The following is a 14,653-nucleotide window of genomic DNA, read 5'->3' on the forward strand; positions in this document are numbered from 1 at the left end:
CCACCCTCAAGGCTACCTGCCTCATTCCTGATGAAGGGCTCTGGCCTGAAATGTCGATTTTCCTTCTCCTCAGATGCTGCCTGACCTGCTGTGCTTCTCCAGCAATACACACTCAACTCTGAATTTAACATGGCCAATCCTTCTAACCCACACACCTTTGGTCTGTGGGACAAAACCGGAGCATCCGGAAGAAACCCACACAGACACTGGGAGAATGTGTAGACTCCACACAGATGGTCGCCTGAGGTTGGAATCAAACCTGGGTCCCTGATGATTTGAGGCAGCAGTGTTAACCACTGTGCCACCGATATCCAACCAAACATCTCCCATTTATGACAATCAAGTTTTGATACAACTCCCATGTCTTGCCTTGGGGCATTTTACTGCATTAAAGGGCTGATGTACTGTGTAAGTTGTTATGGGTGAATAGCTTAGTCCAGTTTCTGTGTTCCTGGAAGAAATCAAAATTTTAAAACCAACTTCATCAAAGATCTAATCTTTACCATTCAACTTGGATTGAATAGGTCTTCAGTAGGTCTGTCCCATGGGATCCCAAGGAGTTATTAACATCCCAAGTCTCTTCAAGGTAGTGGTCTGACTGTCCTGGGCAATTATCCCATGGTCGTCTTGTTGCAAACAGATTATCTAAAAGGATCCACAAAGAAAGTTGTTAGCCACGGATATCCTTATATAATAAAAGATTTGTCCCATCTTTTTTGCTTAGGTACGCTGTTGCAACAAAGAACCATGTATGAAGATCCAGTGAAGAGCCCAGAAAGCTTGCAGCGGTGAGTATGGGCATGAGATGGCGTGAACAAACAATAGAACTGGACTCAATTGCAAAATTCTCTGCACTTGAGTGCCAAATGTGGCTCACTGGGTGAGACATTTGCCTTTTAATCAGAAGGTTTTTTTCATTCAGTTGTAGTACGTAAGTGTCTGTGCACTGAGCTGTTCTGCACTGTCAGATGGCGAGTACTTTGGCAGTACAGTTTTCCTGGAGAAGCCATATTTTGAATATGACATTAAACCAACATCTGCTATCTTAGACAAACAAACCGATCTTCTGCCAAGTTTCACGGGAATAGAAAGTGCTTCTTAGCTCCTAGCGAATGTTTAAATATAAATATCTGACCATTTATCTCACTGCTGTTTGTTTGTGGGACTGGACTTTGCATGCATTGGATGCCACATTTTCTTTATTCATTCATGGGACATGGGCATTGGTGGCTGGCCAGCACCCATTGTCAGTCCTAGTTGCCCTTATGATGTTGATGGTGAGCTGTCTCCTTGAACTGTTAGTCATGTGCTCGAGGTTGACCCACAATGCCCTGAGGGAGGGAATTCCAGGAATTTGATCCAACAACAGTGAAAGAATGGCAATATGTTTCCAAGTCAGGATGCTGAGTGCATTGGAGGGGAGCTTGAAGATGGTGGTGTTCCCATGTCTGTAATGCTCTTGTCTTTCTAGATGGAAGTGGTAAATTTTGAAGGTGCTGTCTAAAAATCTTTGATTTTTGTGCAGTACATCTTATGAGTGTTGGTGGCGGAGTGAGTGGATGTGGTGTCAGTCATGCAGGCTGATTTGAATTGGATGGTGTCAAGTGTCTTGAGTGTTTTTGAAGCTGCACCCACCCAGGCAACTGAGGAGTATTCCATCAGACTCCTGACTTTCCCTTTGTAGATGATGGACAGACTCTAGGGAGTCGGTTGATACCTTAGTATTCCTAGCCTCTGACCTGCTTTTGTAGTCAGTGTTTATTTGCCAAGTCCACTTGAGTTTCTGATCAATGGTAACCCCAAGGATATTGATTCAGTGATGGAAATACCATTGATTGTCAAGGGTTAGATTTTTCTCTTATTGGAGATGATCTTGCCTGGCATTTGTGTGGCACAAACATTACTAGCCACTTGTCAGCCAAAACCTGCTTGTCCAGATCTTGTTGCATTTGAATATAGACTGCTTCTGTATCTGAGGAGTCTCTAATGGTGCTGAGCTTTTATACAATCAAGGTGAACATCACCACTTCTGACATAGGAAGGTCATTGAAGCACTTGGAGAAGGTTGGGCCTAGGACACTATACTGAAGAGCTCCTGTAGAGATATCCTGGAGCTTAAATGACTGACCTCCAACAACCACCCCAATATTCCTGTGTGTCAGGTATGACTCCAACCAGAGGAGAGTTTGCTCCCAACTCCAGTTGATCTGAGGCTCCTTGATGTGACACTTGGTCAAATGCAACCTGGATATCAAAGGCTATCACTCTCACCTCAGCTCTGGAATTTATTGATTTTTTTTTTCTGATTGAACCAAACTGCAATGAGATCAGGAGCTAAAGATAGTTAGGCCTAGAACGCCTGCAGTGAGATGACTGACCAACTACTACAACCATGAGTGTCCCTGGCAGAATCCAAATTGGACATCAATGTGCAGGCTAATGTTGAGCAGGTGTTGCTTGACAGCTCTATTGATGCCACTTTCCATTGCTTTACTGATGATCAACAGTAAACTGGGGCAGTAATTGGTTGGTTGGATTTGTCGCACCTTTTGTGTACAGAACATACCTCGGCAATTTTCAATATTGTCGGGCAAATGTCTGCATAGTAACTATACTGGAACTGCTTGGCTCATGGCGCGGCAGGTTCTGGAGCACAAATCTTCAATCCTACTGCTAAAATGTTGTCAGGGCCCATAGTCTTTGCAGTATCCATTTCTTGATATCACGTGGAGTGAATTGCATTAGTTGAAGGCTGGCATTGATGATGCTGAGGACTACTAGAGAAGGTCAAGATATATCATCCACTTGGCATATCTGGCTAATTACTGTCATGGATAGATGCATCTGTAGCCTGCAGATTGGTGATGAGATCATATGTTTTTCTTGGTTCCCTCACCACCTGCCACAGACCCAATCCAGTAGTTACACTCTTATAATCCATTCAGTAATGCTGCTGTCAAGCAACCCTTGATGGTAGATATTGAAATCTCCCATTCTATTTTGCACCCTTACTACCCTCAACAGTTCCTCCAATAGTTACTCAATGTTAAGGAGTATAGATTCATCAGCCAAGGGAGAATGGAATGTGATCACCAGTGGGTTGACTTGTCTGGGCAACATTTTTCCCAATTTTGGCACTAGTCCTAGATGTTAGTAAGGAGGACTTGAGGATTGACAGGGCGACTGTATAGCTATGTTATGGGATCTTGCCATTGATATGTTGTTGTAATGTGGTTCAGTACATTGTGAAAGATGCTATAAATGCAAATTTGGCCTTCCAATTTCTTAATAAATGCAGCTTTAAATAGTTCGGTTTGCATGACTGACTTTGAGCTATTTCCATACTGAATTTATGTTCAGCATTTCTTTTTTATTTTTAGAATCCCCACAGTGTGGAAACAGGCCATTTGGCCCAACAAGTTCACACTAACCCTCTGTAGATCATCCGACCCAGACCCATCCCCTACCTACATTTCCCATGCTAAGGTATCCAACCTACACATCCCTGAACACTGGGTAATCTAGCATGGCCAATCTACCTAACTTGTACATCTTTGGACTGTGGGAGGAAACCAGAGCACCCAGCAGAAACTCTCTCAGACGCAGGGAGAACGTGCATAATTACCGGCTAAAGCGATTGCTAGAAGATTACAAAATGAATGATCCCAGGTTTAAACACACATCTTCAATCTTTTCAGAGCTTTAGAGATTGAAGAATTGAGGAAACAATACCTGGAATTTCCTGTCAATCCTGCTGTCAACAACACAGAGCCCAGAAGTGTAGGAGGTGGACGTAGGATTGATTATTTGCTGTATCGGGAAGACACTGTTGCAAAAGGAGTGATTACTGTGAGTATGACCTATCTGTACTCTTATCTCCCAGTTCCATTCCCCCAACAGTCTTGGGCTCACTGACTTAGATTGGTTTGGCAATGCCGCAATTTAAAATTCTCATCCTCTCCTATTCCCCCATGGCTTCTCTCCTCATCATCTCTGAAACAGCCCTGCAAGCTGACAAGATCTTGCATTTCAAATGTTCAACATTCCATTTCTGGTGGTTGTACTTCCAGCTTTCTTGGTCTGAAATTTCCTTCCTAAATCTCTGTAACTTCCCTTCCTCCTGCAGTATGCTCCTTTAAAACTTCCATCTTAGACAAAAGGTTTGTCACATGATAGCTCATTGACAGAAATATTTTTGATAATGTTCCAGGAACCTTTATTGCATGACACGTAAATGCAATTTTTTTTAGTACTGTCAATCAGTGACATTTAATCTTCAAAGCTCATTTATAGGATGATCAACACTTGCTTCACTGGTTCTGAAGCCATGTTTTTCAATGTTCACACTTGAATGTAGACAACACAGAAAGCTACTCTCCACAGCACTTTTCTTCCTGCAACTGAATGGCTTTGACTGTTAACTGGGCCAAGCAAATAATTGTGCCCACAAGAATGATGAGTAACTCACCTCCTAACTTTTTTTAAAGCCTTTATATATAGGCACAAGTCAGGAATGTAACAAAATTCCAACTTGCCTGGATGAGCGCACTGCCACCAACATTCCACAAGACTATAAGGTATAGGAGCACGAGTAGGCCATTCAATGAGACTGCAGCTAATTTAGTAATCCTCAACTCTATTTACTATATGTCTGTAATGCTCAGTTCCCTTACTGATTTTTAAAATCTAGGTAAAAAACAATGACTGCAGATGCTGGAAACCAGAGTGGTGCTGGAAAAGCACAGCAGTTCAGGCAGCATCCAAGGAGCGCTAAAATCGACGTTTCATTCCTGATGAAGGGCTTTTGCCCGAAACGTCGATTTTACTGCTCCTCGGATGCTGCCTGAACTGCTCTGATTTTAAAAATCTGTCCATGTTGGCCTTGAATATATTCAATGGCACAGCCTCAAGAGTTTTTTGCAATTAAGAATTCCCACAAGTTCAGTATTCTCTGAAAGAAGAAAATGATCCTTCTCTGTCTTAAATGTACAATCCCTTATTTTGAGATAATGGTCTCTGGTTCTAAACTATACTACAAGAGGAAACAACTTCCTACACCCTAATAATCTTATGTTTCAATAAGGTCTCTGCATTCTTCTAAACTCCAATGAGTACAAGCCCAACCAACTCAACTTCACTTAAGAAAATCCCTTCAAACCTTAAATCAACCAAGGGCAACTTCTCTGGACTGCCTCTAATCTCCATATATCTTTCCCTGGATAGAGCACCCAATACTGTTCACAGTACTCCAGCTGTGGTCTGACTAATACATTGTATAGTTTTAACAAGACTTCCCCTCAATTAATATTCTCTTCCCATAAAGTCATAACATAGAGGAGCAGAATTAGGCCATTCAGCCCACTGAGTCTGTTCCGCTATTTGATCATGGCTAATATGTTCCTCAAGGAGAAAGTGAGGACTGCAGATGCTGGAGATCAGAGCTGCTTGGCACACTTTCCTCATTCCTGAAGAAGGGCTCATGCCAGAAATGTCGATTCTCCTGCTCCTTGGATGCTGCCTGACCTGCTGCGCTTTTCCAGCAACACATTTTCAGCTAGTATGTTCCTCAACCTAATTCTTCTGCTTGATCCTGTTACTTTATTAAGAACCTATCCATATCTGTCTTAAATGCACTCAATGACTTGGTCTCCACAGCTTTATGCAGCAATGATTTCTGCAGATTGAAGAAATTCTTCTCTGACTGAAGAAACTCTCCCTCATTTTTTCTTCTCTCAGGCTGTGCCATCAGGCCCTAGTTTCTCCTAATGAAAACATCTTCTCCACATCCATTCTACGCAGGCATCTCAGTATTCTGTAAGTTTCAGTCAGAACCCCCCTCCCTCAACCTCCTAAACTCCATAGAACGTAGGCCCAGAGTCGTCCACCACTCTTCACGTGACAAACCCTTGATACTGAGGATCATTCTTGTAAATTGGATTCTTTCCAATACCAGGATATCATTGCTTAGGTACGGGGCTCATGGTATTCCAAATGTAATCTGATCAGTGCTTTCTGCAACATCAGTATATCGCTACTTTTTTTTTCCCAAGGCCTCTTGAAATGAATGTTAAGATTGCATTTGCCAAGTGAACCTGCATGTTAACCTTAAGAGAATCATGAACCATTACTCTTAAGTCCTGTCAAGCCTTGGATTTATGAAGCCTTTCCCCTTTAGAAAATAGTCTACCCTTCCTACTGAAATGCATAATTTCCCAATTGTATTCTATCTACCACTCCTTCGCTTGCTCTCTTAGTCTGTCCAACTTCTTCTGCAGCCTCACCACTTGCTCAACACTATCTGTCCCACCACCTATCTTTGTGTCATCTGCAAACTTAGCAACAATGCCCTCCGTTCCTTTTGTCCAGATGGTTAATATATAATGTGAATAGTTGTAGTCCCAGCTCTGACTCTTACTAGGACCTCCACTAATTACCAGCTGCCATCCTGCAAAAATCCCTTTATCCATCGTCTCCCCCTCCTGCCAGTCAGCAAGTCCTTTATCCATGCCAGTACCTTTCTCCTAACACCATGGGCTCTTATCTTTCTTAGAAGGCTCCTGTGCAGCATCTTATCAAAGGCCTCCCAGAAATCCAAATAGACTGTGTCCACTGACTCTCTTTTGTCTAACGTGCTAATTTACTCCTCAAAGAATTCTAACACATTTGGCAGGCATGACCTCCCCTTAATTAAATAAAAACTGAAAGAACTGCAAATGCTGTAAATCAGAAACAAAAATAGGAATTGTTGGAAAAGCTCTGCAGTCTGGCAGCATCTGTGGAGAGAAATAAGTGTAATGTTTCAAGTCAAGTGACCCTTCCTTAGAACTGAGGAAGACCCCCGTGTGTCTGCATACTCCTCCACTATCTCCTTCAGATGTATCAGATATAGTCCATCTGGTCTGGAAGCATAGTTAGTAAGTTTGTGGATGACACCAAGATTGGTGGTATAATGGATGGTGAAGAAGAATTCAGGGAGATTTTGGTCAGTTGAATGAAAAGGCTGAGGATTAACAGATGGAGTTTAATTTGAATAAATGCAAGGTACTGTATTTTTGTAAAACAAAAAAGGACAGGGCTTGTAAAGACAGACCTAGGGATTCAGACACACAATTCTTTGACATTGTGTCACATGTAGACAGGGTGGTTAAGAAGCCATTTAGCAAGCTTGCCTTCACTTGTTGAACCTTTTGAGTATAAGAGTTGGGATGTCATGTTGAGATTGTACAGGATGTTGGTGAGGCCTGTATCTCTTTTTAATGTTGTTGACGCTGTGCCAATTTGCTCATAGTTCAGATAGGAATCCATAGGTTAATACATTTTTTTTGGTTCTGGCTTTTTAATTTAGCCCATAGCTGTTCATATTCTCTCAGCAGAACCTCTTTCCTCTTGCTATCTATGTCATTGGTACCAATGTGGACCCTGCAACTGAGGCTATCCCTTCACACTCTTAATTCCTTTGCATCCCAAATGCTCAGAGTTCTACATGAATGCATGCAGTTTTTGAGCAAAGTACAATGTAACCCTGCAAGTACAAATTCACCCCACAAAATATGTGGATCTTTCTGTCTTTGTCTGTGTCTGTCTGGGTTGGGGGTTGAGTGTGTGTGTGTGTGTGGGGTGAGTACAGAGTGTCTTAAGTCTGTGAGGGGGTGCGTGCGTGTGTGTGTGTGTCTGTAAGGGTCTGTGTGTGTGTGTGTCGGAGTATCAGTGTGTGTGTATAGTGCAATGGTGGTCAGCTGTAATGTGACATGAACCCAAGGTCCCGGTTGAGGCCCTCCCTATGGGTACCGAACTTAGCTATCAGCCTCTGCTCGGCCACTTTTCTCTGCTGCCTGTCCCGAAGTCCACCTTGGAGGATGGTCACCCGAAGGTCCGAGGCTGAATGTCCAGGGAGGGCCTCAACCGGGACCTTGGGTTCATGTCACATTACAGCTGACCACCATTGCACTGTACACATGCACACACAGATACTCCTACGCTCTCTCCCACACATGCACCCCCTCACAGACTTAAGACACTCTGCACTCACTACACACACGCACATACACTTTCTCACACTCGCAACACACACACCCACGTGCACACATTTTGTGGGGTGAATTTGTACTTGCAGGGTTTACATTGTACTTTGCTCAAAAACTGCATGGATTTATGTAAAACTCTGTTATCTCACTTTTTAGATTGGAATCAATCTAAACATCATGGCATAGACAGAGAACACAGGGGGCCAACACCTTCAACATTATTGTCTAGCTATCACCATTGTTAACAGCTAACCTGAGAATGCAACTTTTTAAAAAAAAAAGCTTTAGTGATTTACACATGAAAGAAGTGAAACTATCACTGTATTCTAACAGATGAAAGGCTTAACAATCAATTTTTCAATGTATAATTTCAGTTACATCACACTGTAAATGTTTTGCTATAAATTCTGTTAGGATTGAGCCCTCCACTATCACCTGATGAAGGAGCGTCGCTCTGAAAGCTAGTGTGCTTTCAGTTAAACCTGTTGGACTATAACCTGGTGTTGTGATTTTTAACTTCTCATTATAGTTCACAGTCAAAAATACAGAAAAATAAAAGATGCGGTCTCTCCAAGTTACTCGCTATCCTGACTTGGACGTATAATCGCTGTTCTTTCAGTGTTGCTAGTTCAAAATCCTTTATTAATCTTTTCACTAGACCGCTTGTTTAAAATCCATTTGGGGAAAAAAAAACAATGTTCCATTTGTTTTCCCTATTACCAGCTGAAACTGCTGCTAGCTTTCCCCAGCTCTGTGCTGTAGCTTCCTGCAGTCTTTCTCCATTTACATTCAGCTCTTCTATTCTTCCTGAAAAAGTGCATACTCTTTCATTTCCCCACATTTTATTCCACATCTGACAAGTTTCTGCCTGCTCTCTATCTCATTTTTCCTCTGTAAATGCTGTGTCATCCTCATTATTTGCTTTCACTCAAAACTCAACACCATTCAGGACAAAACATACTGCTTAATCACTTTAAACATTCACATGGGAGCAGTGTTCTATATACAAGGAAGTACTGCAGAAACCTCCCAAAGCTCCTTTAACAGTGCTTTCCAAGACCACAGCCTCCAGCAGCTAGAGGAACAAGGGCAGCACAGAAAAACCACTTATCTTGATCAACAGTAATTGTCATTCCTTCACTGGATCAAAATCCAGAGCTCCCTCGCTGCATGCAGCAAGCCATCAAATACATTGGATGTAGCAGTTCAGAATTCTCACAAACTTGATTGAGGTTTTTGAAGGAGTAACAGAGGATTGATCAGGCTAGAATGGTGGTCGTGATATATTGATTTTGACAAAGTTCCTCATGGGAGAATGGTTAGCAAGGTTAGATCTCCGAGAATACAGGGAGAACTAGCCATTTGGATACAGAACTGGCTCGAAGGTAGAAGACTGGGTGGTGGTGGAGGGTTGCTTTTCAGAATCTAGGCCTGTGACCAGTGGTGTATCTCAAGGATCAGTGCTGGATCCACTGCTTTTCATCATTTATATAAATGATTTGGAGCTATAGGGGCACAGGAGCTATAGTTAGTAAGTTTGAAGATGATACCAAAATTGGAGGTGTAGTGGACAGTGAAGAAAGTTACCTCAGAGTACAATGGGATCGTGATCAGATGGGCCAGTGGGCTGAAGTGGCATGTGGAGTTAAATTTAGATAAATGTGAGGTGCTGCATTATGAAAAAGCAAATCAGAGCAGGACTTAATGGTAAGTCCTGGGGAGTGTTGCTGAACAAAGATCTTGAAGTACAGGTTCATAGCTCCTTGAAAGTAGAGTCGCAGTTAGTTGGGATAGTAATAAAGAACAAAGAAAATTTACAGCCCATGAATAGGCCTTTTATCCCTCCAAGCGTGTGCCAATCCAAATCCACTGTTTAAACCTATCGCCCAATTCCTAAGGATCTATATCCCTCTGCTGTCTTCCCCCCCCCCCCCACCCCCGACTCATGTATCTGTCCAGATGGACCTTAAATGAATCTACCAGACCTGCCTGTACTATCTCTGCTGGCAACGTGTTCCAGGGACCTACCACTCTGTGTAAAGTACTTTCCACGTGTATCCTCTTTAAACTTTTCTCCTCTCACCTTGAACGCATGACCTCTCACCCTGGGAATCCTTCACCCTGGGAAAAAGTTTAACTCTATCTACCCTGTCTATACCCTTCATGATTTTGTAGACCTCAATCAGGTCCCCCCTCAATCTCCTTTTTTCTAATGAAAACAATCCTAACCTATTCAACTCTCTTCATAACTAGCATCTTCCATATCAGACAACATCCTCGTAAACCTCTGCATCCTCTCGAGAGCGTCCACAACCCTTTGGTAATGTGGCAACCAGAACTGTACACAGTATTCTAAATGCAGCCAAATCAAAGTCTTGTACAATTTTAACGTGACCTGCCAACTCTTATACTCAATACCCCGTTCGATGAAGGCAAGCATACCATATGCTTTCTTAACTGCTCAATCTACCTGTGCAGCCACCTTCAGGGTACAATGGACCTGAACTCCCAAAATTCTCTGCTAATCAACTTTTCCAAAGGTTCTTCCTTTTACAGTATAGTTTGCTCTAGAATTAGACCTTCCAAACTGCATCACTTCACATTTGCCTGGATTGAACTCCATCTACCACTTCTCTGCACAACTCTCCAGTCTATCTATACTCTCCTGTATTCTTCGACAGTCCCCTACGCTTTCTGCTACTCTACCAATCTTTGTGTCATCTGCAAACTTACTGATCAGACCAACAATGCCCTCTTCCAGATCATTTATGTACATCACATATAACAGTGGCCCCCAGCACTGATCCCTGTGGAACACCACTGGTCACCTTTCTCCATTTCAAGAAACTCCCTTCAACAACTACTGTCTCCTGGTGCTCAACCAGTTCTTTATCCTCTAAATAGAACACCCTGCACACCATGTGACTTCATTTTCTCCATTAGTTTATCATGGGGAGCCCTATCAAATACCTTACTAAAGTCCATGTATATGACATCTACAGCCCTTCCTTCATCTATCAACTTGGTCACTTCCTCAAAGACTACTTGAGTTGGTAAGGCACAATCTTCCCCCGCACAAAACCATGTTGCCTATCACTGATAAGCCCATTCTCTTCCAAATATAAATAGATCCTATCCCTCAGTACCTTCTCCAGCACCTTTCTCACCACTAACATAAGGCTCACTGGTCTGTAGTTACCTGGAATATTCGTACGACCCTTTTGAACAGGAGGACTACATTAGCAACTCTCCAGTCCTCCGGCACTTCACCTGTGTTTAAGGATGCTACAAAGATATCTGTCAAGGCCCCAGCTATTTCCTCTCGTGCCTCCCTCAGCAACCTGGGGTAGATCCCATCCAGTCCTGGGGATTTGTCCACCTTAATCTCCTTTAGCCTACCAACACATCCTCCCCCCCCCCCCCCTTATGTCAACATGATCCAGAGTAAACGAACTTCTATCTCTAATCTCACCCATTTTGTCAGGTTCAACACACAACCTTCCTTCCTTAAACGTTGGTGGACCAACCATTTCTCTCGTTACCCTCTTGCTTCTTACATGTGAATAGAAGGCCTTAGGATTCTCCTTAATTCTGCTCGCTAAAGTTATTTCATGACCCCTTTAAGCCCGTTCTGTTCTTGGCTGCCTGGACCTTATGTACGCTTCCCTTTTTGTCTTGGCTAGTCGCACGATTTCTCCTGTCATCCACGGTTCACAAATCTTGCCTTTTTCTATCCCTTATTTTCAATCTGACATGCACTATCTTCAACCTATCTTTAAAAGCCTCCCACATATCAAATATGGACTTTTCTTCAAATAGATGTGTCCAATCCATGTTTCCCAGCTCATGACTAATTTTGATATAATTGGCCTTGGCCCAGTTTAGTACACTTTCCTCAGGGCCACTGTCATCTTTGTCTACGAGTATTCTAAAACTTACAGAATTGTGGTCACTGTTCCCAAAGAAATCCCCCACTGCAACTTCTACCACCTGGCCTGGCTCATTTCCCCAACACCAGGTCTAATATGGCCCTTCTGTAGTTGGACTGTTGACATACTACTCTAGAAAACTTTCCTGGATTCTCCTTACAAATTCTGCCCCATCCAGACCTCTGACACTAAGTGTATCCTAGTCAATATTAGGAAAATTAAAATCTCCCATCACCACCATCCTATTGCCTCTGTCTTTCCATAATCTGTTTACCTATTTGTTCTTCTACCTCTCGTTTACTGTTGGGAAGCCTGTAGCACAGCCTCGACAATGTAACTGCACCCTTCTTATTTCTCAGCTCTCCCCATAATACCTCACTGCTCAAGCTCTCCATACTGTCCTCCTTTAGCACAGCCATGGCATCATCATTAACCAGCAATGCAAATCCTCCCTGTCCCTTTACTTCCCTCCCTGTCCTGTCTGAAGCATCTATATCCTGGAACATTTAGTTGCCAATCATGCCCTTCCTTTAACCAAGTCTCTCTGATTACAATGACATCATACTCCCAGGTACCAATCCAAGCCCTAAGTTCTGGATTTAGGTTTGCTCACTGAGCTGGAAGGTTCATTTACAGAAGTTTTGTTACCCTACTAGGCAACATCTTTAGTGGGCCTCAAGTGAAGCAATGCTGAACATTCCTGGTTTCTATTTATAAGTTTGGGTTTCTTTGGGTTGGTGATGTTATCTCCTGTGGTGAAGTCGCTTCCTGTTCCTTTGTTAATAAACAGTTAGATGCCATCTACCACCCTCTGAGGAAAAGGAACAGGAAGTGACTTCACCACAAGAAATAACATAATCACAGGAAATGACATCACCAACCCAAAGAAACCCAAACCTATAAATAGAAAGCAGGAATTTTCAGCATTGCTTCGCCTGAGGCCCACTGAAGATGTTACCTAGTAAGGTTACAAAACGTCTGGAAATGAACCTTGCAGCTCAGTGAGTAAACCTACATCCAAAACCTCAACCTGAGCTACAAATCCTCTCCGAACTTGCTAAGCCCTGAGTTCGTCTGCCTTACTAATATTCTCCTTGCATTAAAACATATGCACTTCAGGCCACCAGTTCCTTTGCATTCATCTTCTCTCTGCCTACTCTTCCCCTTGGTAATGCTAACTTCATGATCCTGTTCCTTACAGTCTCTAGTATCCACATCACTGTCTACTAGTCTTCTCTTCTGGTTCCAAGCCCCTTGCCACATTAGTTTAAAACCTCTCCAACATCAGTAGCAACAACTCCCCCAAGGACATTAGTTCCAGTCTGGTTCTGGTGTAGACCATCCAATTTGTAATAGTCGCACCTTACCCAGAACTGGTTCCAATGTCCCACAGATCTGAACCCCTCCCTCCTAGACCATCCCTCAAACCACATGTTCATCCCGCCTGTTTTTCATTTCTACGCTGGCTAGTACATGGTACTGGTAGTAATCCCGAGATCACTATCTTTGAGGTCCTCCTTTTTAACTTCTCTCCTAGATCCCTATATTGTGCTTTTAGGACCTCACCTCGTTTTTTACTTATATCATTGGTGCCTATATGCACCACGGCTACTGGCTGTTCACTCTCCCTTTTCGGAATGCTCTGCAGCCGATCGGTGACATCCCTGACACGAGCACTTGGGAGGCAACATACCATCCGAGAGTCTCATTTTAGGCCACAGAGTCGCCCATTCCTTCACAATAGAGTCCCCCTATGACTGTGGCTCTACGAGTCTATTTCCTGCCCTTCTGAACAGCAGTGTCCGCCACGGTGCCATGATCCTGGTAGTTACTGCCCTCCCCTGTTGAGCCATCTACCCCAACAGTATCCAAAACCGTATACCTGTTTTGGAGGGAGATGACCACAGGGGACACCTACACTGCCTTCCTACTCTTTCTCTGCCTTCTGGTCACCCATTCACTGACTCCGGCAATTCTAACCTGTGGTGTGCAGTGTGACCAGTTCACTAAACGTGCTATCCACAAACTCCTCAGCATCACGGACACTCCACAGTGTGTCCATCCACAGCTCTAGAGCCTTCATGCAATCAAACAAGAGCTGCAGCTGGACACAATTCTTGCAAGTGTAAGAGTCAGGGACGTCACCCCCGCTGCCCAAATATATACTAAGTCCTTACCTTCCTGACAACCCCCTGGTCCCAACATCACCTCTGCTGTGTCCCGCTGCTCCTGGACAGGAAAATGAAGGTGTTTGGTATGCTTTCCTTTATTGGTGAGAGCATAGGGTATAGGAGTTGGGTGGTCATGTTGCAGCTGTACACAATATTGGTTAGGCCACTGTTGCAAGATTGCTTGCAATTCTGGTCTTCCTATCAGAAAGATGTTGTGAAACTTGAAAAGGTTCAGAAAAGATTTGCAAGGATGTTGCCAGGGTTGGAGGATTTGAGCTGTGGTGGGGGGGGGGGGGGGGTTAATAGGCTGGGGCTGTTTTCCCAGAGGCTGAGGTGTAACCTTAGAGGTTTATAAAATCATGAGGGGCGTGGATAGGATAAATAGACAAGGTCATTTCCCTGGTTTGGGGGAGTCTAGAGCTTGAGGGCATAGGTTCAGGGAGAGAGGAAAAAGATATAAAAGGGACCTAAGGGGCAACTTTTTTGCACAGTGTGGTGCATGAATGGAATGAGCTGCCAGAGAAAGTAA

General features: G+C 43.4%; 1 protein-coding gene across 2 annotated transcripts in view; it reads left to right on the forward strand.

The window, feature by feature from the left end:
• smpd5 (sphingomyelin phosphodiesterase 5) overlaps nucleotides 1–14,653 on the forward strand; it is a 72,446-nt gene that overhangs the window by 56,727 nt on the left and 1,066 nt on the right. For both annotated transcript variants that reach the window (XM_043690912.2, XM_043690913.2), the window contains exons 6-7: nucleotides 725–788; nucleotides 3,699–3,849. In XM_043690912.2, coding sequence (XP_043546847.1) covers nucleotides 725–788; nucleotides 3,699–3,849 — 215 coding nt within the window. The remainder of the gene's footprint in view (nucleotides 1–724; nucleotides 789–3,698; nucleotides 3,850–14,653) is intronic.

This window comes from Chiloscyllium plagiosum, unplaced genomic scaffold (assembly GCF_037043375.1).
Source record: "Chiloscyllium plagiosum isolate Xiang-an unplaced genomic scaffold, Cpla_swu_hap1 HiC_scaffold_5, whole genome shotgun sequence".
Taxonomy (NCBI): domain Eukaryota; kingdom Metazoa; phylum Chordata; class Chondrichthyes; order Orectolobiformes; family Hemiscylliidae; genus Chiloscyllium; species Chiloscyllium plagiosum.